The sequence below is a fragment of the Ranitomeya variabilis genome, chromosome 3 (assembly GCF_051348905.1).
Source record: "Ranitomeya variabilis isolate aRanVar5 chromosome 3, aRanVar5.hap1, whole genome shotgun sequence".
NCBI classification, from domain to species: domain Eukaryota; kingdom Metazoa; phylum Chordata; class Amphibia; order Anura; family Dendrobatidae; genus Ranitomeya; species Ranitomeya variabilis.
In genome coordinates, this window is record NC_135234.1 from 2,016,760 (window position 1) to 2,044,325 (window position 27,566).

Here is a 27,566-nt window from a genome sequence, read left to right on the forward strand (position 1 = left end):
CTAAACTCCACCACTGAGGAAATACTTCAATGTTTTTATAACTATTATAAAGGGTTGTACGAATCTAAGAGAGGCTTCGATGTTCCCGATTGTTTAGGATATTTGTCCGATATAACATTCACTACACTGAGCCCCACCCAGCGGGCCTTTATGGATGCTGAGTTTACCCTGGAAGAAGTGGAGCAAGCTATAACAGATATGGCCTCTGGGAAGGCCCCTGGGCCGGATGGCTTTCCTGTAGAGTTGTATAGGAGATACCGGGAGATACTGGCTCCACTTTTACTGAAAGTATTTAAAGAGATATGGAAGGGAGGGTGTTTACCCGATACTTTTTATGAGGCACATATTATTGTACTTAAAAAGGAGGGGAAAGATCCTTTGGAGTGTGGATCCTATTGCCCCATATCACTGGTAAATGTGGATTCTAAGATCTTTGCTAAGATACTAGCTACCAGGTTGAACTCTATCATCTTGGATATTGTGCATCCAGATCAAACCGGCTTTATGCCTGGTAAGAGTACCTCTATAAACATTAGACGGGTCCAGTCGGTGATTCAATATAGCTCTTTATTGCCAGATAATAGCTGGGCATTAGCGTCGCTGGACGCAGCCAAGGCGTTTGACTCTCTTGAATGACCCTTTCTGTCCGATTGCCTGCAGAAATATGGTGTTGGGGAAAAATTTTTGAAATGGGTTAATGTGTTGTATTTGAAACCTAAGGCCCGTATAATTGTTAACGGTTCCATCTCTGAACCATTTTCACTGTATAGGGGAACCCGTCAGGGGTGCCCCCTCTCTCCAGCCCTATTTGCACTGGCAATAGAGGCATTGGCCGTACGTATACGCTCTACCCCCGGTATTGATGGTATTAGAATAGCAGACCGTACTGACATCATTGGTTTATATGCTGATGACATGATAGTATTCATGGATAGGACAGAAGAAACGCTGCCAAGGGTAATTGATACCATAGATAAATTTAGTGGGTTCTCAGGCCTATATATTAATTGGGATAAATCTGCCCTATTACCTCTTTCTCAACTCCCAGTACCTAATCTTGATACTCTCCCTTCATTGCCCATAGTGTCTACATTTAAATATTTGGGTATTTATATGTCCCAGTGCAGTGGATCGGATCTACAACTCAATGTTCTCCCCCTACTGGAGTACGCTAAATCGAAATTTATATCTTGGAGTAAACTTCCACTGTCTGTAGCAGGCCGCATCAATCTCGTCAAAATGATTTTACTCCCTAAATTCAACTATTGTCTTCAACATAGTGCAGTAACTGTGCCCAAACTCTTTTTCACCAACTTAAATTCTCATATGGCCTCATTCGTATGGGGGATAAGCAGACCCAAACTTAAACTGACCACTTTGCAAAGACCTAAACAAGGGGGAGGAGCAGCATTACCAGACTTCTTTTTATATTATCTAGCGTGGCAGGCTAAAGCATTATGTAAATGGGTGCCTCATAGTCATCTTCCTAACTCTGAAAGCCACTTGGTTAGCTCTGTCGGTGCTAAGTGTCCGCTGGGTCTTCTGGAATCCGAAAAAATAAACGCCCCCTGTCTATTACCTGTGATCCGATTGGCACGATCCACTCGGAAGAAAATTTAAAAAATTACTGGATTTGGGGATATTGTGGCCGAGATGCCTCTATGGGATAATGGTTATTTTCCGACGTTGATGAATCACCCGTCCACGAGCTTTTGGGTTTCCTACGGGGTTCTCTCGGTGGGAGATTTATATGAACAGGGGTTTTTTATATCCTTTGAGCAACTACGGGCTAAGCATAATCTTCCAAGGTCTCAATTTTTCCGATACCTGCAACTCAGATCCGCCATTCAGTCATTTGTCAGGAATGAGGGAACAAATCGTAACATCTCATCTTTACCCGATAGGCATTCTTAAGTCACAGGGACCCCAGGGTCTTATCTCGTCCCTATACACATATCTGCTATCAACGGGAACGATCTCTATTATAGATTCGGTGAGAGGCAAATGGGAGGGGCTTATCCCTGATATGCAAAATGAGGAGTGGGAGGATATTTTGGAATCCCCCCTCAAAGTCTCCCCATCGATCAATAATAAGATGACCCAGTTATATGTAATCCACCAGTCATATTTGACTCCACTGAGACTTTCTCGGATGGGTCGATACTCGACGTCGGAATGTTTGCGTTGCCACTCACCCGACGCTGATTTTGTACATATGATATGGCAGTGCCCCATTGTTTCTCACTATTGGAGGGAGGTAACGTCACTATTAACTTCAATACTGTCAATTCCGGTTCCTCTTGAACCCTTGGCTTGCCTGTTTGGAGTGTGGGATGAGGAGGCCTGGGAACATTATGTGGGGATTTTTCTGCGAGAAACACTTTTTCTAGCAAGGAAGTTGTTAGCTCTGCAGTGGATGGGGAACTCACCCCCCTCCGTTAGGTCCTGGATTGGGTTGGTGAATGCAGTCATCCCCTATGAGCGCACTCTTTATCAAAACAGGGGTTGCCCGGGTAAGTTCATTAAAATCTGGGATAAATGGAAGGCCTCCCATCTCACTCTGTGACCTGACTGGTCGATGGGGACGTGGTTTCACCTTTGCTCCACTAGTATTGCGCAATGGGGAAAAAACACTCAGCTATTGTTAAGTGGCGGCTTAGTAGTTCTGGAGGCTTAGTTTAGTTGTAGTTTAAAAACCTTCTGTTCCGATTGTTCCATAACTTTACATATATATGTGAAATGATTGGCATATGTATGCTCTGTCTTGTTCATCCCCTGTAAATGTAACCATGCAGACTAATGACAAGGACAAATATGTATGCTGTGTTTATTTTGTGTTTGATAAATAAACGAATAAAAAAAAAAATATATATATAACCTCTTTTTCTCATCTTTCAGGATACATCGGGGGCTTATCTACAGCATTCCCGAATGAGATAAGCCCCTGATGCCGGTGGCCGCATTTTGTAGGCCATTTTTTGCGTGATCGATTCCCTTTAAGATAGAGCATAGCAAGGTACGAGACATCGGCTCTGTATGTAACCCTTTCTCATGTACAGCACCATGGAATTAATGGTGCAATATAAATAAATAATAATAATAATAATAATAATCGGCATCTCCACCATCTGGGTGACAGAGATAGCCTGTCCCTAGTTGGAGGGATCAGGTAGGTGCCAACAGTCCAGTTTGTTCATAGTTTTTTCTGCACCCGCTAAACCATTTGCAATTGATTTTTGTATTCTACACTATCCTTTCCTTTAAAAAAAAATTTGGAATAAAGGTTTTTGATTTTTTAACAACGAAGCTGGATAATCTTTCCTTCCTCATAAGTGCATCTTGCCACTACGTGACACATTGAAGGAGAACTCACCACCTCTGGTGGCCGCCTGTTCCGCTTCTTGATCACCCTCAGGCTGTGTGCACATGTTCTGGATTTTTCGCGTTTTTTCGCTATAAAAACACAATAAAACCGCAGAACAAACGCTCACATTAAGCATCCTATTAATAGAATGCAATCCACATTTTTTGTGCACATGCTGCGTTCTTTTCGAGAGCGGAAACGCATTCTGGAAAAAAACGCAGCATGTTCATTAATTTGCGGAATCACGGGGATTCCGCACACCTAGGAATGCACTGATCCGCTTACTTCCCGCATGTGGCTATGCCCACCATGCGGGAAGTCAGCAGATCATGTGCGGTTGGTACCCAGGGTGGAGGAGAGGAGACTCTCCTGCACGGACTGGGCACCATATAATTGTTAAAAAAAAAAAGAATAAAAATAAAAAATCGTGATATTCTCACCTTCTGATGGCCCCGGAGTCTCAGCGGTGCACGCAGCAGCTTCCGTTCCCAGGGATGCTTTGTGAGAAGGACCTGGGATGACGTCGCGGACACAAGACCATGATGTCATCCCAGGTTTTTCGCACAAAGCATCCCTGGGAACGGAAGCTGCCGCGTGCACCACTGAGATCGGGTGCTGACAGAAGGTGAGAATATCACGATTTTTTATTATTTTTAACATTAGATCTTTTACTATTGATGCTGCATAGGCCGCATAAATAGTAAAAAGGTGGTCACACTTGTCAAACACTATGTTTGTGCGACCAACGTGTCAATCAGTTTTCCAAGCGATGCTACAGTTCGCTTGGAAAACGCTAGCATTCTGCAAGCTAATAACGCTTGCAAAACGCTAGTGTTTAGCGGGAATACGCATGCCAATTCCGCATGCAATATAACAGCGGCAGGAGTTGCGGAATTGCCGCAGAAATTTCCACGGCAATTCTGCAACGTGTGCACTTAGCCTTCCTGTCAAAGTTTTCTAGTATCTATTCTGTATCTTCTCCCTTTCAGTTTCATTCCATTGCTTCTCGTGTTTCCATGTGTAAATGAGAATAATGATGATCCCGCTGCACTGTGACAGCCCTTCAGATATTTGTAACAGCTAGTAAGTTTCCTCTTAGCCTTCTTTTTTGCAAGATAAACATTCCCAGATCCTTTACCCATTTCTCGTATGACATACTTTCCAGATTTTCAATGTCTTTTTTAAAATGTGGAGTCTAGAACTGGACCCAGTATTCCAGATGAGGCATGACCAAGGAGGAGTAAAGGGGGAGAATTACTTCACGTGATCTAGACTCTTTGCTTCTCATATACACCCTAGAACTGTGTTTGCCTTTTTTGCCGCTGCATCACACTGTTGACTCATGTTCAGTCTGTGATCTATTAGTATCTCCAAGTCTTTTTCACAGGTGCTGTTGCTTAGTTCTATTCCTCCCATTCTGTAGATGCCATTTTTACTTTTCTTGCACAGATGTAGAATCTTGCATTTCTCCGTTAAATACCATTCTATTAGTCGCTGCCCATTGTTCAAGTTATCTAGATCCTTCAGAATCCTTTCTATCTTCTCAAAAGTTAGCTATCCCTCCTAGCTTTGTATCGTTTACAAATTTGATTAGTTTACCTTCAGTTCCCTAATGAGTGTGTATGTGGGGATTGGCAGTGTGTACGTGTGGAGGCGCCGTGTGGGTGTGGGGATTGGCGGCATAGAGGGGCCGTGTGTGTGCATAGAGGGGCAGTGCATGTCTGAGAAATGGGCAAATGGAGGTGAGAATGTGTGGAGAGGCAGTGTGTGTGTGGAGTGGCGGTGTGTATGTGAGTGGAGGGGCCATGTGTGTGACTATGGGGGGATTATCGGTGTTTATATGTGGAGGGACCATGTGTGTAGGGGCGGAGTGTTTGTGCGTGCAGGTGAGGCTTGTGTATATGGGGATTGGCAGTGTGTAAGTGTGGAGTAGCGATGTGTGTGAAAGTACAACGCTCTTAGACCATGAGGCCACTCACCGCTCTCAACCACCTCGAGCCGCTGCACACCTTCCAGCACATCTTGACTCAGGATTTTAGGCAAAAACTCCTTCATCTGCATCACTTCAGTGGTCAGACGCTCTAAATCCCGCCTCCTGACGAATACAAATTCTCCCTCAAGGGGCCCAGACATTACTGACAGCAGCAATCACAAAGCAGGACCTACAGGTATAAACAGGCAGTTACAATCCACTTCAACGACACCAAGATGGAGGATGCATGGTGGAGCCAATGTCTGGCAGAGTGGGTGTACGGTGATGCAGATGGATGAAGTGGCAGTAACGTGGAGTGGGAGTATGCTGATGCGGATGGATGATAGGGCGGACATATTGTTGACTAGGTGTATGGTGGAGCGGAAGTGTCATGGAGTGGGTGTATGGTGGGATGGTAGTATCGTGGAGTTGATGTAATGTGTGGAAGTAATATCGTGGACCAGGTGTGTGGATGTCCAGTGATGTGGGTCTATAGTAGGGAGGTAGTATCATTGAGCGGGTTTATAGTGATGTGGATGTATGGTAGGACGGTTGTGTGGTGGTGCGGATGTATAGTGATGCAGGGGTGTAGTGATGCAGATGCATGGTACTGTGAATATACAGTATGGTGGGGTGGTAGTATCATGTAGTGGCTGCATGGAGGGGTGGTAGTATCGTGGAGCAAATGTGTGGTGATGTGTATGTATGGCAGGACGGCTGTTTGGTGTTGCAGGTATATGGTGGGGCTGTAGTATCATGGAGTGGGTGAATGGTGATGTGGATGTATGGTAGGGTGGGTGTGTGGTGGTGTGGATGCAAGGTGATACAGGTGTATGATGGGGCAGCAGTATCATGGAGTGGGTGAATGGTTATGCGAATGTATGGCGGAGTGGGTATGTGGTGGTGTGGATGCATGGTGCGGGTGAATGGTAGGGTGGGTGTGTGGTGGTGCAGTGGTTCAGTGATGCAGCCGTGTGGTGTTGCGGATATGGAGTGGGTGCATGGAGAGAAGGTAGTATGGTGGAGCGGGTGTGTGGTGGTGCGGATGTATAGTCATGCAGGTGTATGATGGGGCTGATGCATGGTATTGCCCATATATGGTAATATCGTGGAGCGTGTGTGCGGTAGTGAAGAAGTATGGTGTGGCGGTATTATCATGCAGTGGGTGTATGGTGAGATGGATGTATGGCAGCGCAGGAGTGTGGTGGTGTGATTGTATTGTGGGGCATTGGTAATGTGGAGTGGGAGCCATCCCTCCCCGACATCATCTGTCAAGGAAGCGTTGTTGGCCCTATACACATTAGTCTGTCGGCCCCGTACAACCGACAGACAACAATGAAGGAACAATATGATCTAAAGTGTAAATTTATTATAAATCACAATTAATACAAATACAAAAAAAATTATCATAAATATATTACCATATATACCCGAGTATAAGACGACCCCCCTAATTTTGCCACAAAAACCTGGGAAAACTTAATGACTCGAGTATAAGCCTAGGGTGGGAAATGCAGCAGCTACCGGTAAATGTCAAAAATAAAAATAGCTACCAATACAAGTAAAATTAATTGAGACATCAGTAGGTTAACCCCTTACTGACCTCGGACAGGATAGTACGTCCGAGGTCAGGCTCCGCGGTGAGCCCGCATCAAAGCCGGGACATGTCAGCTGTTTTGAACAGCTGACATGTGCCCGCAATAGCGGCGGGTGAAATCGTGATTCACCCGCCACTATTAACTAGTTAAATGCCGCTGTCAAACGCAGACATCGGCATTTAACTACCGCATCCGGCCGGGCGGCCGGAAATGACGTCATCGCCGACCCCCATCACATGATCGGGGGTCAGCGATGCATCAGAATGGTAACCATAGAGGTCCTTGAGACCTCTATGGTTACTGATCGCCGGTAGCTGTGAGCGCCACCCTGTGGTCGGCGCTCACAGCACACCTGATTTTCTACTACATAACAGCGAACATCAGATCGCTGCTATGTAGCTGTGCCGATCGTGCTGTGCCTGCTTCTAGCCTACCATGGAGGCTATTGAAGCATGGCAAAAGTTTAAAAAAAAAGTTAAAAAAAATGTGAAAAAAATAAAAAAAATATAAAAGTTTAAATCACCCCCCTTTCGCCCCAATCAAAATAAATCAATAACAAAAAAATCAAATCTACACATATTTGGTATCGCCGCGTTCAGAATCGCCCAATCTATCAATAAAAAAAAGCATTAACCTGATCGCTAAACGGCATAGCGAGAAAAAAATTAGAAACGCCAGAATTACGTTTTTTTGGTCGCCGCGACATTGCATTAAAATGCAATAACGGGCGATCAAAAGAACGTATCTGCACTGAATTGGAATCATTAAAAACGCCAGCTCGGCACGCAAAAAATAAGCCCTCAACCGACCCCAGATCATGAAAAATGGAGACGCTACAAGTATCGGAAATGGTGAAATTTTTTTTTTTTTTTTAGCAAAGTTTGAATTTTTTTTTCACCACTTAGTAACCTAGTCATGTTAGATGTCTATGAACTCATAATGAGCTGGAGAATCATAATGGCAGGACAGTTTTAGCATTTAGTGAACCTAGCAAAAAAGCCAAGCAAAAAACAAGTGTAGGATTGCACTGTTTTTCCAATTTCACCGCACTTGGAATTTTTTTCCCGTTTTCTAGTACACGACATGGTAAAACCAATGATGTCGTTCAAAAGTACAACTCGTCCCGCAAAAAATAAGCCCTCACATGGCCAAATTGACGTAAAAATAAAAAAGTTATGGCTCTGGGAAGGAGGGGAGTGAAAAACGAACACGGAAAAACGAAAAATCCCACGGTCATGAAGGGGTTAAGTGTTGTTGAATATCCATGTTGAATCAGGAGCCCCATAAGATGCTCCATATTAAAATATGCTCCATATAATGCTGCACAAAGGTTGATTATGGCCCCATAAGATGCTCCATATACTATTATGCCCCATATGCTATTGCTGCGATTAAAAAAAAAAAACATGACATACTCACCTCTCGTCGCTCAGGCCCCTGGCACTTGCTATAGTCACCTTTCCCTGTTCCACCGCCGGGTGCCGGTGTCTTCCCTGTCCTCCGCACTGACGCTCAGGTAGAGGGTGCGCACTAATCACGTCATTGGCACGACAGCTTCTTCCAGCGTTGAGCGGTCACATGGTACCGCTCATTACAGTAATGAATATGTGGCTCCACCCCTATTGGAGTGGTCGGGTCCATATTCATTACTGTAATGAGCGGTACCATGTGACCACTCAACGCTGGAAGAAGCTGTCGTGCCCGGAGACCATCGGCGATGCGGGGAGCAGGTGAGTATGTGACACACCTTCTCATTTAAAGATTTTTCTGTATTTTCATGACTATGAAAATTGTACATTCACACTGAAGGCATCAAAACTATGAATTAACACATGTGGAATTATATACTTAACAAAAAAGTGTGAAACAACTGAAATTATGTCTTATATTCTAGGTTCTTCAAAGTAGCCACCTTTTGCTTTGATGACTGCTTTGCACACTCTTGGCATTCTCTTGATGAGCTTCAAGAGGTAGTCACCGGGAATGGTCTTCACTTCACAGGTGTGCACCGTCAGGTTTAATAAGTGGGATTTCTTGCCTTATAAATGGGGTTGGGACCATCAGTTGTGTTGTGCAGAAGTCTGGTGGATACACAGCTGATAGTCCTACTGAACAGACTGTTAGAATTTGTATTATGGCAAGAAAAAGCAGCTAAGTAAAGAAAAACGAGTGGCCATCATTACTTTAAGAAATGAAGGTCAGTCAGTCTGAAAAATTGGGAAAACTTTGAAAGTGTCCCCAAGTGCAGTGGCAAAAACCATCAAGCGCTACAAATAAACTGGCTCACATGAGGAGCGCCCCAGGAAAGGAAAACCAAGAGTCACCTCTGCTTCTGAGGATGTTTATCCAAGTCACCAGCCTCAGAAATCGCAGGTTAACAGCAGCTCAGATTAGAGACCAGGTCAATGCCACACAGAGTTCTAGCAGCAGACACATCTCTACAACAACTGTTAAGAGGAGACTTTGTGCAGCAGGCCTTCATGGTAAAATAGCTGCTAGGAAACCACTGCTAAGGACAGGCCACAAGCAGAAGAGACTTGTTTGGGCTAAAGAACACAAGGAATGGACATTAGACCAGTGGAAATCTGTGCTTTGGTCTGATGAGTCCAAATTTGAGATCCTTGGTTCCAACCACCGTGTCTTTGTGTGATGCAGAAAAGGTGAACGGATGGACTCTACATGCCTGGTTCCCACCGTGAAGCATGAAGGAGGAGGAGGTGTGATGGTGTGGGGGTGCTCTGCTGGTGACACTGTTGGGGTTTTATTCTATATTGAAGGCATACTGAACCAGCATGGCTACCACAGCATCTTGCAGCAGCATGCTATTCCATCCGGTTTGCGTTTAGTTGGACCATCATTTATTTTTCAACAGGACAATGACCCCAAACACACCTCCAGGCTGTGTAAGGGCTATTTGACCAAGAAGGAGAGTGATGGGGTGCTACACCAGATGACCTGGCCTCCACAGTCACCAGACCTGAACCCAATCGAGATGGTTTGTGGTGAGCTGGACGGCAGAGTGAAGGCAAAAGGGCCAACAAGTGCTGAGCATCTCTGGGAACTCCTTCAAGATTGTTGGAAGACCATTCCCGGTGACTACCTCTTGAAGCTCATCAAGAGAATGCCAAGAGTGTGCAAAGCAGTCATCAAAGCAAAAGGTCGCTACTTTGAAGAACCTAGAATATAGGACATAATTTCAGTTGTTTCACACTTTTTTGTTAAGTATATAATTCCACATGTGTCAATTCATAGTTTTGATGCCTTCAGTGTGAATGTACCATTTTCATAGTCATGAAAATACAGAAAATCTTTAAATGAGAAGGTGTGTCCAAACTTTTGGTCTGTACTGTACATACAGAATAGTGTGACCTAAAAAGCAGACCGGCTGCAAATCAAGAGAAATAGGGCCACACATCTATGAAGGAAGAATAATTCTCTATTTAGATCGCACATGTTGCCTACCATGAAGACATTAGAGTAAATCTCAATGCAGTACTAAATATAACTGTCTCTTACATGGATGCAGTGAAGGTTGCTCTGACCATAATCACATGCTACAGCATCGCGCATCACTCATTTCAAGAAATCTTAGTTATCTGTGCCCGTAAGATATAGCATGTACAGTAAATAATAAATACATCATAAATTAGAAGTGCAGGTGTTGCCGGCTGTCAGGAACATGAGATATTTGGCTGTCTATGATCAGGCACGCTGAGCTCTGCTATGTCCCTTAAAGCTGAGCACAGACCCCCTGCAGGCATCTCCCTCACCCCTAAATACAACAAAGCCCTATGGCAGATACACTGTGTAACTTGAAACTCCAGTGTGGGACTCTGTCCCCTTCCTCCTTCTCAAAGGCAGGAGTGTGTAGAAGACCTTCGTCTGAAACCCATGTGCTGTCTTGCTCATGTACAACTTTAATAGTAAGGCATAACTTGACCCCAATTAGTGACAGAGATATGGGACTTATGTATTTGGTATGTGCTTCGGCCGGGCCATCACATAGTAACTTTTCTAGACGTAGCGCCTAGCGGATACGGAGAAACGAATCACTGCTTACTCGCAGTGCCTAGCAAGGACATGTTTGGTCTCAATAGAATGCTAGTCGCAAAACAAGATCAATAATAATTCCGTCATCGCTATACGAGGTTGCATCCTGGAGCTACGGTGGATATAAATGTTCCATACCTCTGAGTCCCTCTGAGAAAGTAGGAGTGCACTTCATAGCTCCGCCCACTCAGTGATGTCTTGAGCTAATGGTATAAGACCATGAGAGCTCAGTTTTCACTAGCCTTTGACCAGGAAGCTACCTGAGAGACGCTCTGTAATGCATTCTGATATAAACCCCTCCCCCGAGCCACATGGTCTGCCATGAGCTGAAATGATATAAGGAACTGTGTTTTTCTTCTGTTAATCCATTTTTATTTGTAATTGCAATGTAGATATGAATTGTCTTCTTTATAATATCTTTTTATACTTTGTAAACACTGCCTTTTTATGGAGTAAAATATATACCGTATTTTTCTGACCATAAGATGCACTTTTTTTCCTCCAAATTTGGGAGGAAAGTGTGGGTGCGTCTTATGGTAGGGATGTAGCATGTGGGGAGGGGGGCAACAGCGAGTGGGATCGCACTGTTATCCCACTTCAGGAGGCAGAAAAATTTCCCCACTGCCAGGGAATCAGCGCTAGGGAAACCATGTGGTCCCGATGATTAAGTGCAGTGAATATTCATTAGCTACTCCCCGCCCACCTATCAGCTGAGCGGTGAGCCTGGAGCAGCAAATGAATACCGCACTTAAGCAGGGACACACATGGATTCCTCAGCGCTGATTCCTGCAGCAGCTGGGGAGATCCGTGTGTCCGGGGGAGCAGGAGGCAGCAGCAGCAGGGGGAGGAGGAGAGGAGATCGCTGGTACCTTCCTGGGCTGGAGCTGAGTGCTTTGCAGTGTGCACAAGGAGGACCTGTGTGATGTCAGGAGTGGGCGGGCTGGAGCATCACATGGCAGCACAGAGCCCTCCATCTTCTTGACATCTTCACAGGTCCTTCAGACTCCAACACTAGAATCTGCAGGCTTCCATTACCTGTGTGTTATGATCCTAGTGGCTTAGGATCACAAATCTAACCAGCTAAGTAGAAGATAATAGGACGAGCTCTGGGGATGTGGTAACTGGACTAACCGCAAACCTGATCCTAACCGCACACACTATAGGCAGCCGTGGAACGTTTCCTGAAATCCTAGATGTCTCTTCACGGCCTGAGAAACTGACTACCCCTAAAGAGAAAGTAAAGACCTCACTTGCCTCAGAGAAATAACCCCAGAGATATAGAAGCCCCCCACAAATAATAGCGGTGAGTTAAAAGGAAAAGACAAACACAGAGATGAAACAGGTTAAGCAAATGAGGCCCGCTAACGCTAGATAGCAGAAAATAGCAAGGAATCTGTGCGGTCAGTAAAAAACCCTATGCAAAAATATCCACGCAGAGAATGCAAGAACCCCCACACCAACTAACGATGTGGGGGGAGCAACTCAGCACCCCAGAGCACCAGCAAGCAGGGAAATCACATATTAGCAAGCTGGACAAAACTCATCATATACTAGAAACATCTTGAACACAGATGAGCAAAAATAAGAAAACCAAACTTAGCTTCTCTTGGAGAGACTGAAAACGGATGTAGACAGGAGCAATCAGAATAGCACTGAATACAACGACAACAGGCAAGGAATGAAGGACCAGGTGGATTAAATAGGAAACTTAACTAGCAGATGACGAGACAGCTGATCCTGCCAGAAACCTGCAAAATAACAAAAAGAGCCACCAGGGGGAGCCCAAAGAGAGAACTCACACAGTACCACTCACGACCACAGGAGGGAGCCCGGAAACAGAGTTCACAACAGTACCTCCCCCTTGAGGAGGGGTCACCGAACCCTCACCAGAACCCCCAGGGCGATCAGGGTGAGCCACATGGAAGGCACGAACCAAATCGGCCGCATGAACATCAGAGGCGACAACCCAGGAATTATCCTCCTGACCATAGCCATTCCACTTAACCAAATACTGAAGCCTCCGTCTTGAAATACGAGAATCCAAGATCTTCTCCACCACGTATTCCAATTCTCCCTCAACCAGCACCGGAGCAGGAGGCTCAACAGAAGGAACCACAGGCACCACATACCTCCGCAACAAAGACCTATGGAACACATTATGGATGGTAAACGATGCCGGGAGGTCCAAACGAAATGACACAGGGTTGAGGATTTCCAAAATTTTATAAGGACCGATAAAACAAGGTTTAAACTTAGGAGAAGAAACCTTCATAGGAACATAACGAGAAGACAACCACACCAAATCCCCCACACGAAGTCGGGGACCCACACAGCGACGACGGTTAGTAAAGCGCTGAGCCTTCTCTTGTGACAATATCAAATTGTCCACCACATGGTTCCAAATCTGCTGCAACCTATCCACCACAGAATCCACCCCAGGACAGTCAGAAGACTCAACCTGACCCGAGGAAAAACGAGGATGAAAACCAGAATTACAAAAAAAAGGCGAAACCAAAGTAGCCGAACTAGCCCGATTATTAAGGGCAAACTCGGCCAATAGCAAAAAAGTCACCCAATCATCCTGGTCAGCAGAAACAAAACATCTCAAATAAGTTTCCAAGGTCTGGTTAGTTCGCTCGGTTTGGCCATTCGTCTGAGGATGGAAGGCCGACGAAAAAGACAAATCAATGCCCATCTTAGCACAAAAGGACCGCCAAAATCTGGACACAAACTGGGATCCTCTGTCAGACACAATGTTTTCAGGGATGCCGTGCAGACGAACCACATTCTGAAAAAATAACGGAACCAAATCGGAGGAAGAAGGCAACTAAGGCAAGGGCACCAAATGGACCATTTTAGAAAAACGATCACAAACCACCCAGATGACAGACATTCTCTGAGAGACCGGAAGATCCAAAATAAAATCCATGGAAATATGCGTCCAAGGCCTCTTAGGAACCGGCAAAGGCAAAAGCAAACCACTGGCACGAGAACAGCAAGGCTTAGCCCGAGCACAAATCCCACAGGACTGCACAAAGGAACGCACATCCCGCGACAAGGAAGGCCACCAGAAGGATCTAGCCACCAAATCTCTGGTACCAAAAATCCCAGGATGACCCGCCAACACTGAAGAATGGACCTCGGAAATAACTCTGCTGGTCCATCTATCTGGGACAAACAGTCTCTCTGATGGACAACGGTCAGGTCTATCCGCCTGAAATTCCTGTAACACCCGTCGCAAATCTGGGGAAATGGCAGACAAAATTACCCCCTCTTTGAGGATACCAACCGGCTCAGAAACTCCAGGGGAGTCAGGCACAAAACTCCTAGAAAGAGCATCAGCCTTCACGTTCTTCGAACCAGGAAGGTACGAGACCACGAAATTGAAACGTGAGAAAAACAACGACCAACGAGCCTGTCTAGGATTCAACCGCTTGGCCGACTCAAGATAAATCAAATTTTTATGATCAGTCAAGACCACCACACGATGCTTAGCTCCCTCTAGCCAGTGTCGCCACTCCTCAAATGCCCACTTCATTGCCAACAACTCCCGATTACCAACATCATAATTTCGTTCAGCCGGCGAAAATTTTCTTGAAAAGAAGGCACATGGCTTCATCACAGAGCAATCAGAGCTTCTCTGTGACAAAACAGCCCCTGCTCCAATTTCAGAAGCATCAACCTCGACCTGGAAGGGAAGAGAGACATCTGGCTGACATAAAACTGGAGCTGAAGAAAACCGGCGCTTCAGCTCCTGAAAGGCCTCAACGGCCGCAGGAGACCAGTTAGTCACATCAGAACCCTTCTTGGTCAAATCCGTCAAAGGTTTAACCACACCAGAAAAATTAGCAATGAAGCGACGGTAAAAATTAGCAAAACCGAAGAACTTCTGAAGACTCTTAACCGATGTAGGTTGAGTCCAATCATGAATAGCCTGGACCTTGACTAGGTCCATCTCAATAGAAGGAGAAAAAATAAAGCCCAAAAAGGAAACTTTCTGGACTCCGAAGAGACATTTGGAACCCTTCACAAACAAGGCATTGGCACGCAGGACCTGAAATACCATCCTGACCTGCTTCACATGGGATTCCCAATCATCTGAAAAGACCAAAATATCATCCAGATACACAATCATAAATTTATCCAGATATTCTCGGAAGATATCGTGCATGAAGGACTGAAACACAGAAGGGGCATTAGAAAGTCCAAAAGGCATCACCAAGTACTCAAAATGGCCTTCGGGCGTATTAAATGCTGTTTTCCATTCATCGCCCTGTTTTATACGCACAAGATTATACGCACCGCGAAGATCTATCTTGGTGAACCAACTAGACCCCCTAATCCGAGCAAACAGATCAGACAACAATGGCAAGGGATACTGGAATTTGACCGTGATTTTATTTAGAAGGTGATAATCTATACAGGGTCTCAAAGAACCATCCTTCTTGGCCACAAAAAAGAATCCCGCACCAAGAGGGGACGAGGAGGGGCGAATATGTCCCTTCTCCAAAGACTCCTTTACATAGCTCCGCATAGCGGCATGCTCTGGTACAGACAAATTAAACAGTCGTCCCTTAGGGAACTTACTACCAGGAATCAAATTTATAGCACAATCACAATCCCTATGAGGAGGTAGGGCACTGGATTTGGGCTCATCAAATACATCCTGGTAGTCTGACAAAAACTCAGGGACTTCAGAAGGAGTAGAGGAAGCAATTGATACCAAGGGAGCATCGCCATGAATTCCCTGGCAACCCCAACTCAACACAGACATAGCTTTCCAATCCAGGACTGGATTATGAGCCTGCAACCATGGCAGACCCAACACGACAACGTCATGCAAATTATATAACACAAGAAAGCGAATCACCTCCTGATGTGCAGGAGTCATACACATGGTCACTTGAGTCCAGTATTGAGGTTTATTCTTGGCCAATGGTGTAGCATCAATTCCCTTCAATGGAATAGGGAACTGTAATGGCTCAAGGATAAAACCACAGCGCTTGGCAAATGACAAATCCATCAGATTCAGGGCGGCACCTGAATCTACAAAAGCCATAACTGAGTAGGATGACAGAGAGCAAATCAAAGTAACAGACAAAATGAAATTAGGCTGTACAGTACCAATGGTGACAGATCTAGCAAAGTTTTTTGTGCGCTTAGAGCATGCTGAGATAACATGAGCTGAATCACCACAGTAAAAGCACAACCCATTCTGACGTCTATTATTTTGCCGTTCAATTCTGGTCAGAATCCTATTACATTGCATAGACTCAGGTCTCTGTTCAGAAAACACCGCCAGATGGTGCGCAGGTTTGCGCTCCCGCAAACGCCGATCAATCTGAATGGCCAAAGCCATTGACTCATTCAGACTCGCAGGCGTGGGGAACCCCACCATAACATTCTTAATGGCTTCAGAAAGACCTTCTCTGAAATTTGCAGCCAGGGCACACTCATTCCATTGAGTAAGCACCGACCATTTCCGAAATTTTTGACAATACACCTCAGCTTCATCCTGACCCTGAGAGAGAGCCAGCAAGGCCTTTTCTGCCTGGTTCTCCAGATTAGGTTCCTCATAAAGCAATCCAAGCGCCAGAAAAAACACATCCACATTCAGCAATGCAGGATCTCCTGGCGCCAGGGAGAAGGCCCAATCTTGAGGGTCGCCACGTAACAGAGAGATAACAATTCTAACTTGCTGAGCGGAATCACCAGAGGAACGAGGTCTCAAAGAAAGAAATAATTTACAATTATTCTTAAAATTCAGAAACCTAGATCTATCTCCAGAAAAAAACTCAGGAATAGGTACTTTTGGCTCAGACATAGGACTGTGAACAACAAAATCCTGAATGCTTTGCACCCTTGCAGCAAGATGATCCACACTAGAAGTCAGACTCTGAATATCCATGTCTGCAGCAGAACTCAGGATTTCTCTTATCCCACATTTGCGATGCATTTAACACTTTGGGCCTGTTGTACTGTTATGATCCTAGTGGCTTAGGATCACAAATCTAACCAGCTAAGTAGAAGATAATAGGACGAGCTCTGGGGATGTGGTAACTGGACTAACCACAAACCTGATCCTAACCGCACACACTATAGGCAGCCGTGGAACGTTTCCTGAAATCCTAGATGTCTCTTCACGGCCTGAGAAACTGACTACCCCTAAAGAGAAAGTAAAGACCTCACTTGCCTCAGAGAAATAACCCCAGAGATATAGAAGCCCCCCACAAATAATAACGGTGAGTTAAGAGGAAAAGACAAACACAGAGATGAAACAGGTTAAGCAAATGAGGCCCGCTAACGCTAGATAGCAGAAAATAGCAAGGAATCTGTGCGGTCAGTAAAAAACCCTATGCAAAAATATCCACGCAGAGAATGCGAGAACCCCCACACCAACTAACGATGTGGGGGGAGCAACTCAGCACCCCAGAGCACCAGCAAGCAGGGAAATCACATATTAGCAAGCTGGACAAAACTCATCATATACTAGAAACATCTTGAACACAGATGAGCAAAAATAAGCAAACCAAACTTAGCTTCTCTTGGAGAGACTGAAAACGGATGTAGACAGGAGCAATCAGAATAGCACTGAATACAACGACAGCAGGCAAGGAATGAAGGACCAGGTGGATTAAATAGGAAACCTAACTAGCAGATGACGAGACAGCTGATCCTGCCAGAAACCTGCAAAATAACAAAAAGAGCCACCAGGGGGAGCCCAAAGAGAGAGGGAGCCCAGAAACAGAGTTCACAACACCTGTGCTGTGGAAAGGCAACAAGAGGGAGGGCTCTGTGTGCAGTCATGGGATGCTTTTACCTCACCACAGTGGCTGGCTGGCTGCTACAATTAAGAGGTTAGTCTTTCCAAAACACAATAAAGCATTCTGCCACTCCTTTAGTGAACTATAACTCCCAGCATGTCATAGGATCTGCAGGACATGCTGGGAGTTATAGTTCTCCCATGGGATTTTAAAGCAGCACTCCAGTGTTATTTTGCAGTGCTGGAGTGGTGCTTTCAATATCAGCCCTGTGCCCCCATTCTTATACTCACCCTCCAGCATCTTCACATAGTACTTCACAGACACCGCACTGGTCCCGCAGCTTCCAACATAATAACATACTATTATATATAATAACACCACATATAATAGTATGTTATTTATGTTATTAAATATTTTACCACATTTTTTTGCTTCAAATATTTTTTCCCTATTTTCCACCACTAAAACCTGGGTGCGCCTTATAGTCCGGTGCGTCTTATAGTCCGAAAAATACGGTAAGTTACTAGCTTGTCTCTCTCTACTCTATAAACGAACTGTCGCATCCTGTGAAGTGAATTGCGCTACTGATTTGGGTTGGCTCCGGACCCGTTAAACTTCGGTGCAATCGGAGCTGGTGACAGCATACTTTGTTCTGTGCGATTGGGAATCTTTGTAGCGATGGTGGCGTTGATAATTATTGTTCCCGCCTGAGTGGGAGTAGTTATATCGCCCTCACTGCAGCGTTCCCAATAGCCAGTACAAAGCAGGCAGCCTTTCTGGCAACTAATTACCCTAGGTGCAGTACCTAGTCTGACCTGAGGGTAAGGGGGGCGCCAGAGAGCTGCAAGTTCCAAACCGGAACTGGAAAGTGGGATATAGATAAATCCTCTTCAGAAGGAACCAGGGGCAACCAAATAACCGCGGTACATGACATATTAGCGTGAGTAGTGGGGACAGGTGGCGCTATAGAGTTTAAGTCCTCTTTTTCTCTGAAGAGGCAATTTGCATATTATATTTCCCAGAGGAGCATTGCACGGCGAATAAGCCTGCTTACCTTGACAAGCCAGCTGGTATGTCACTCTTCATAAGGAGAAACGTTACCCCTTAGACCCCAGTCCAGAGCCTCTCACCTAGCCAAATTAGTTCTCATGCTTCGCACTGACGAGGGCCAACAGCCCGAAACACCGTGTTTGCGAATTGAGATACTGATTTGGCTTTTATCCTAAGCCATATTGCACGACTCGTTAAAGGGTTGATTTTGACTTGTAGGATCGCTACTTCCAACAGGTGGCGTTATAGAGTTTATGTCCTCTTTTTCTCAGAGGAGAAGATGCTGTATTATATATTTCAATAAAGACAAGCCCTTGTACACAGGATCGGTGAGTGCTGCCGCATTTCTTTTACTATTTCACATGATAAACAGTTTTGTCCATAAATATTGGACCAGTGCTTAGATAAGGAATGTTTCATTGTCCTCTGATTGGGGTCTGGTTCTGTTGTGATGACCCCACATGGTCTGAGGAGCAAATTCCTTAATTGATGTAAAAAGACATAAATCCATGCGACACATTCATTCCTGCACTAAGACTGTCAAAATCTGGAGGTGCTAAGGGGAGCTGCACGGAAATTACAGCCTTTACTACAAAAAGATGCCCGATTACAATCCATTTTTCCAGACCCCCCACTACTGTGTTTTAGGCAGCCCTCAATTCTAAGAAGTATCATGGTCAGAAGCTCCCTGTCCTCTCCAACAGCTGCAGGAACCTTTCCCTGCAATCAGAAAAAATGTAAAACCTGTCCATTTATAATGACCACGGACAAGATAAAGATCCCAATTCACATCAGGACTACAAGATCCCAGGTACTTTCAGCTGCGTCACATCTAATGTGGTGTACCTAATTATTTGTACTAAATGTCCAACTGGGGGTCTGTATGTGGGGGAGACAGGGCAGAAACTGAGAAAAAGAATGAACTCTCATAGCCATACAATAAGAGAAAAAAGAATGGCTCTACCTGTGACAATGCATTTTTGTCTCCCCAATCATATCATCATGGACATGAAATTACTTGTATTAAAAGGTAACTTTAAATCTCAGAGAGACAGAAGAGTCTGGGAATATAAACTGATGACGACCTCTGACACTCTCAGTGCAGGAATGATTGTGTCACATGGATTTATGTCTTTTTACATCAATTAAGGGATTTGCCCTTCAAACCATGTGGGGTCATCACAAAAGAACCAGACCCCAATCAGAGGACAATAAAACATTCCTTATCTAAGAACTGGTCCTATATTTATGGACATAACTGTTTATCACTCATGGTAATTCTGCTTCATGTCACCTATCTTATCCAGGGTTTTTTTTTCTGTGATGTGTTGTGCATAAATATGTGATTCTCCAGAATTTCTTTTAGTCTTTGCCTGATGAAGAGACCTGTGTAGTCTCGAAAGCTGCAATTTGTTACCATCTTTTCAGTTAGCCATTAGGCTACGTTCACATTTGCGTTGTGCGCCGCAGCGTCGGGCGCCGCATGCGTCATGCGCCCCTATATTTAACATGGGGGCGCATGGACATGCGTCGCACTTGCGTTTTGCGCCGCATGCGTCGCTGCGGCGCCCGCGTCTGGGCGCAGAGGACGCAGCAAGTTGCATTTTTGCTGCGTCCAAAATCAATTAAAAAAAGGACGCATGCGGCGCAAAATGCAGCGTTGTGCATGCGTTTTGCAGCGTTTTTGTTTGCGTTGTGCGCTGCGGCGCCGACGCTGCGGCGCACAACGCAAATGTGAACGTAGCCTTAAAAGGTATCAACCACTGAGGACTCTCAATTCTAAATATTCATAATAATTAGCAGGATATTATTTGGCAGGATATTATTGGCAGTATATTTGTAGATACTTTGCTCTCCTTTCTTCTTCCATCTCTCCCTCCCCTTTCTCCCCAGGTGATATGTCTGTTATTTGGGACACACTGTGGGATTATTTTGTGGAGGTGGAGTATTCCAGAGCAGCAGTGACCTCTCTAGGGGTTGTAAATGCGAGTATTGCACAGCGATCTGTGCTGCCGCTTGGTTATGTGTAGTGGACATGCGCATAGCGATGGGCGTGTTGCCAAGGAGATGAGCACGCCAGTGGATGGGACTGGGTTTACCGTTCACCTCCTCCTGACTGAAGCTGCGCATGCGCAGTGTATACTAGTTGGGGCAGCGCAGACCGGAAGTGACGGCGGCGGCCTCGTTTATCACAGGTGCTGCAGGGGAGAACGCAGCACCGACTTAAGGAGACATTTATGTGGAAAGATGGCGATACAACGCCAACAAACACCACGTGGCCCATCTAATAGGAAGGTAGGACGCCATAATTATCCACACAGGGAAATAGGAAACTATATAAGGGGATACAGGTACCACCCCAGGTCTCACCCTATTACGCAGTCTATGCTAGAAACCGTTGACATCGGACACATAGCAGCTACCTCCCAATGGAGGGGCGCTTTTCCTAAAAAGCATATTCCACAATTTAATATTTACCCCTGATGAATCTCACATATGTGAGAGGAAACGCGTAGGGTTGTGTAAACCTGTTGTGGTGGGTACAAATATCTAGTCTGACTTGGGTACTGCCCTTGTCAGGGCAGGAGCAATACAGGGGCACGACTGGGGTAGCATAGTCAATACTTTTTCTCCCTTTGTCCCCCTTAAAGCATGAATCGGCTCCTGTCAAGCAGTAATCTATTTGGTGAGACAAAACCATTTTTTTAATTGAGCACTGGTATGCACTGTTTGCACTTTATCACGTTTTTTCTGTGTCCATGAAATATTTTTATGAAATATGGTATTAAAAGTTATGTTTTAGTTATTTGTACAAAGGATTCTCTTGGCTATTTACGCATAAATATTCATAATAATTAGCAAATTGTCTCTTCAGAGAGGAAGATGACTACAACTCTAGTGCCACCCATAGGAAGTAGCAATTCTAAAAGCCAATGTCGACGCTTTATCGAGCCTTGTCATGTGACTTAGGATAAAAAACAAAACCAGAATCTCAGTTTGCAGACACTGTGTTTCGGAGTAATACCCCTCGTCAGTGCAAAGTGTGAGATCTGATTTGGCTGTGTGAGAGGAGTCTGATCAGGTACCAAGGGGTAACATTTGTCCTTGCAGAGAGTGACATGTCAAGCATACTGAGATGAGGAGACTTTTAAGCTGAAATGCTCCTCTGGGAAATAATAATAACCAAAATAAAAATTAGGAAAACTTAAAAACCTCTGTAAAGCATTAATATTAGTAGGTTATACCAATCAAGGACAGTCTGTACCTTAACTAGATCCATCTGAAAACCTTTAGTAAAAAACAAATGACCCAAAAACTCAATCTGCTGCACCTCAAATTGACACTTCTCATTGTCATGAAGAAGCTGAAGCACCTGTCAAACACGCTCCAGATACTCTTCACGAGAACCTGAGTAAATCAAGATATCATCCAAGTATATCACCACAAATGTACCCAGCAAAGAAGAAAAAATATAATTTATGAAGTTCTGAAACACTGCTGGAGCATTGGTCAAACCAGATGGCATCACCAAATTTCCAAGTGACCCTTGTTCATATTGAAGGCAATCTTCCACTTACCAATTTGGCGAATACAAATAAGGTTACAGTGGCATGTAAAAGTTTGGACACCCCTAGTCAAAATGACTGTTACTGTGCAAGTTGAAGATGAAATGATCTCTAAAAGGCCTTGTCAGGAAATTTGACGCAATATCTTATTGTTCGATCGCACACTGAGCTCTGCTACATCTTTTGGTTTTGCAGACACACGCTGCTGTTTTGATCCCCCTCCTTCTCTCTCTCTGCCTGTGTAATCCTATACTCCTTCCCCCCTCCCTCAGGAATGTGTGTGTGCGTTTCCCTCACCCCCATCCTGCTGCTTGCAGCTGGGGAAACTGAAAGTAAAAAGCTCTGAAACACGCGTTTCCTTTGTCCTAGGATCTTATTTTAATGTATAAATATATGAGGGGACAGTACAAAGACCTTTCTGATGATCTTTTTAATCATAGACCTGAGACAGGGACAAGGGGGCATCCTCTACTTCTGGAGGAAAGAAGGTTTAAGCATAATAACAGACGCGGATTCTTTACTGTAAGAGCAGTGAGACTATGGAACTCTCTGCCGTATGATGTTGTAATGAGTGATTCATTATATTTAAGAGGGGACTGGATGCCTTTCTGGAAAAGTATAATGTTACAGGGTATATACACTAGATTCCTTGATAGGGCGTTGATCCAGGGAACTAGTCTGACTGCCGTATGTGGAGTCGGGAAATAATTTTTTTTCCACAATGTGGAGCTTACTCTTTGCCACATGTTTTTTTTTTGCCTTCCTCTGGATCAACATGTTAGGGCATGTTAGGTTAGGCTATGGGGTGAACTAGATGGACTTAAAGTCTTCCTTCAACCTTAATAACTATGTAACTATGTAACTAGTACAGGGTTCATTTAGGATCAAAATATAAAGACGCCAAAGAGCCATAGAAACACGAAAATGTGGCAGAACCATACTCCAGTGAATTTTCTAAGCTCAAGGACCAGCAGAATCCAAGTAGTGGATTACTGCTTAACCGAGGAGCATAGGCAAATCGTGTTTAGACTTTAATGAACGTCCATTTCATGCTGAGAAAAATGATAATTCTGTCTTCCTTCTATGGGCTTCTCCCCAGGAGATATGGTTAATAGCAGGATTTCATAACTTTCAAAAAGGGGAGTATTCAGCCACCCATTGAGGTCAGCACAGGGGGAGTGCCTTGGATTTGAGCACAGGTATAAAACTCAGAGGCGGGACGACAGGGCAGTCTTTTTGCCCAGGGAGTCAGCTAACAGAAGCTCTGCTATCTGCTCTGATGCACTGGGATGTCGCCCATCCCCCGCCACATGGCAGCCATGATGAGATAATTGTAAGTGTTTTTTTCAATTTTAATCCCTTTTATTTTGTAATCATTGTGTACACGCTATAATTGTCTCATCTTGAAATTTTAATACTTTTTGTAAACACTGCCTAATCTTTTTTGGAGTAAAAGCTATAATATTTACTAGTGTCTTTTTCCTTGTTCTAAACCAGTGTTTCCCAAACTCCAGTCCTCACGGACCCCAACAGGTCATATTTTCAGGATTTCCTTAGTATTGCACAGGTGATGGAAGTGTCAGGAGATCTCTCACTTGTGCAGCACTATGGAAATCCTGAACACATGACCTGTTGGGGTCCGTGAGGACTGGAGTTTGGGAAATACTGTTCTAAACGTACCCTAAGTCCTTCGACCAAAGCCATTTCTACTGATTGGGTTGGCTAATGACTCGCTATTAATCATAGTAATAGGAGCTGGTGGCAGCGGAGCGTACTGAGCTTGTTGGGTAAAGCATGGTGGCTTAGTGGTTAGCACTGCAGCCTTGCAGAGCTGGAGTCCTGGGTTCAAATCCCACCAAGGACAACATCTGCACGGAGTTTGTATGTTCTCCCCGTGTTTGCGTGGGTTTCCTCCCATATTCCAAAGACATACTCATAGGGAATTTAGATTGTGAGCCCCATCGGGGACAGTGATGATAATGTGCAAACTGTAAAGCGCTGCAGAATATGCTAGCGCTATATAAAAAAAATAAAGATTAATGATGAGCAAATATACTCGTTATTCGAGATTTCTCGAGCACACTCGGGGGTCCTCCGAGTATTTTTTAGTGCTCGGAGTTTTTGTTTTTCTTGCCGCAGCTGAATGATTTACATCTGTTAGCCAACGTGATTACATATGGGGATTCCCTAGCAACCAGGCAACCTCCACATGTATTTAAAGGGAACCTGTCACCCCCAAAATGGCTGGTGAGGTAAGCTCACCAGCATCAGGGGCTTATCTACAGCATTCTGTAATGCTGTAGATAAGCCCCTGATGTTACCTGAAAGAGGAGAAAAAGACGTTAGATTATTCTCACCCAGGGGCGGTCCCGCTGCGGTCCGGTCGGATGGGTGTCTCCGGTCCGCTCCGGCGCCTCCCATCTTCATTCCATGACGTCCTCTTCGGGTCTTTACGCCGCGGCTCCGGCGCAGGCGTACTTTGTCTGCCCTGTTGAGGGCAGAGCAAAGTACTGCAGTGCGCAGGCGCCGGAAAGTAAATCTACTCGGAGGAGCGTGCTCGAGAAATCTCGAGTAACGAGTATATTCGCTCATCACTAAAAAAGATTATTATTATTAAAGCTGGAAGTGACAGAAAGGGGTTTGTAAGTGTATTGCCAGGCTGCGAATAGTTATATCACCCTCACTGCAGCATGCCCAATAGCCAGTTCACGACCAGGCAGCCTTTCTGGTGACTACTTATCTGTTGTGAACTCTATTTTTAGGCTCCCTCTAGTGGTCACAAGCGGTACTGTGTAGTGTTGTCTTTCTGCAGGTTGGCTGCATCAGCTGGTTCGTTATCCTGGTTGGTTTCCTATTTAGCTCACCTGCATACTCAGTTCCTTGCCTGCTAGCAATGTATTCAGTGCTCTTCAGATTCCTTGTGATTACCTTGCTCCCAGCCTCTCCAAGACAAGCTAAGTTTTTGTCCGTTCATTTTTTGATTATCAGCATTCATCATGTTTCTTGTCCAGCTTGCTAAGATGTGATCTCCTCGCTTGCTGGTTGCTCTAGGGGACTGAGTTTCTCCCCCCACACCGTTAGTTGGTGCGGGGGTTCTTGAAATCTCAGTGTGGATATTTTGTAAGGGTTTTTTACTGACCGCACAGACCCCTTTACTATTTTCTGCTATCTAGTATTAGTGGGCCTCATTTGCTGAATCTGTTTTCACCCCTGTGTATGTGCCTTCCTCTTAACTCACCGTTATTATTTGTTGGGGGCTTCTATATCTTTGGGGATTATTTCTCTGGAGGCAAGAGAGGTCTTTCTTTCTCTCTAGGGGTAGTTAGTTCCTCAGGCTGGCTCGAGACGTCTAGGATTTTTAGGCACGTTCACCGGCTACTTCTAGTGTGTTTGGATAGGTTCAGATTTGCGGTCAGTCCAGTTTGCCACCTCCCTAGAGCTTGTCCTATGTTTGTTACTTAGCTGGAGTAATTCGTGATCCTCAACCACTAAGGATCATAACAGTAGAGTTCACAACAGTTCTCAAGATTACTACTGTTGTGAACTCTATTTTTAGGCTCCCTCTAGTGGTCACAAGCGGTACTGTGTAGTGTTGTCTTTCTGCAGGTTGGCTGCATCAGCTGGTTCGTTATCCTTGGTTGGTTTCCTATTTAACTCACCTGCATACTCAGTTCCTGGCCTGCTATACTGTTATGATCCTTAGTGGTTGAGGATCACGAATTACTCCAGCTAAGTAACAAACATAGGACAAGCTCTAGGGAGGTGGCAAACTGGACTGACCGCAAATCTGAACCTATCCAAACACACTAGAAGTAGCCGGTGAACGTGCCTAAAAATCCTAGACGTCTCGAGCCAGCCTGAAGAACTAACTACCCCTAGAGAGAAAGAAAGACCTCTCTTGCCTCCAGAGAAATAATCCCCAAAGATATAGAAGCCCCCAACAAATAATAACGGTGAGGTAAGAGGAAGGCACATACACAGGGGTGAAAACAGATTCAGCAAATGAGGCCCACTAATACTAGATAGCAGAAAATAGTAAAGGGGTCTGTGCGGTCAGTAAAAAACCCTTACAAAATATCCACACTGAGATTTCAAGAACCCCCGCACCAACTAACGGTGTGGGGGGAGAAACTCAGTCCCCTAGAGCAACCAGCAAGCGAGGAGATCACATCTTAGCAAGCTGGACAAGAAACATGATGAATGCTGATAATCAAAAAATGAACGGACAAAAACTTAGCTTGTCTTGGAGAGGCTGGGAGCAAGGTAATCACAAGGAATCTGAAGAGCACTGAATACATTGCTAGCAGGCAAGGAACTGAGTATCCAGGTGAGTTAAATAGGAAACCAACCAAGGATAACGAACCAGCTGATGCAGCCAACCTGCAGAAAGACAACACTACACAGTACCGCTTGTGACCACTAGAGGGAGCCTAAAAATAGAGTTCACAACACTTATCCTAGGTGTAGTTCCCTGACTGACCTGAGGGTAAGGGGGCGCCAGAGAGCTGCAAGTTCCTAACCAGAACTGGTAAGTGGGATATAGATTAATCCCCTTCAGAAAAGAACTGGGGCAACCAAACAACCCCGGTTCATGACAGGCCTAAAGATAAAGACGACACATTTCCTTTGTAATAGATTATATATATGTGTGTATATATATATATATTTATATATATATACCGTATATATATATATATATATATATATATATATATATATATAATCTTTTACATTTTTAAAATTACAAAAAGGAAAATGGGCCAATGCAATAGTTTGAGCACCCTACATGGTTAGTGTCTAGCAGCAACTCCTTTTGTAAGTATAACAGCTTGTAAACACTTTTTGTACCCTGCCAAGAGTCTTTCAATTCTTGTTTGAGGGATTTTCATTCATTCTTCAATGGGAAATTCTTCCAGTTCTGTGAGATTCCTGGGTTGTCTTGCATGCACTGCTATTTTGAGGTCTAGTCGCATTTTCAAGCGGACTGTGAGGGCCACTGTAAAACCTTCAGTTTGCACTTTCTGAGGTCTTCTATTGTGAATTTAGGATTATTATCCATTTGTAGAAGCCATACTCTTTTCATCTTTCAACTTCAGCTTTTTTTCACAGATAGTGTTACAGAGGGTACGGAAAGTATTCAGACCCCTTTCAATTTTTCACTCTTTGATTCATTGCAGCCATTTGGTAAATTCTATGAAGTTA

The 27,566-nt window shown here is 44.6% G+C and overlaps 1 protein-coding gene across 6 annotated transcripts in view; it reads right to left on the reverse strand.

The window, feature by feature from the left end:
• Positions 1-27,566, reverse strand: part of HSF2BP (heat shock transcription factor 2 binding protein) — a 217,361-nt gene that overhangs the window by 155,625 nt on the left and 34,170 nt on the right. For all 6 annotated transcript variants that reach the window (XR_013223640.1, XR_013223642.1, XR_013223641.1 and 3 more), the window contains exon 2: positions 5,344-5,526. Coding sequence is in view for 2 of the 6 variants with exons in the window: in XM_077293543.1 (XP_077149658.1) it covers positions 5,344-5,497 (154 nt within the window). In the remaining 4 variants the exon portion in view is untranslated. The remainder of the gene's footprint in view (positions 1-5,343; positions 5,527-27,566) is intronic.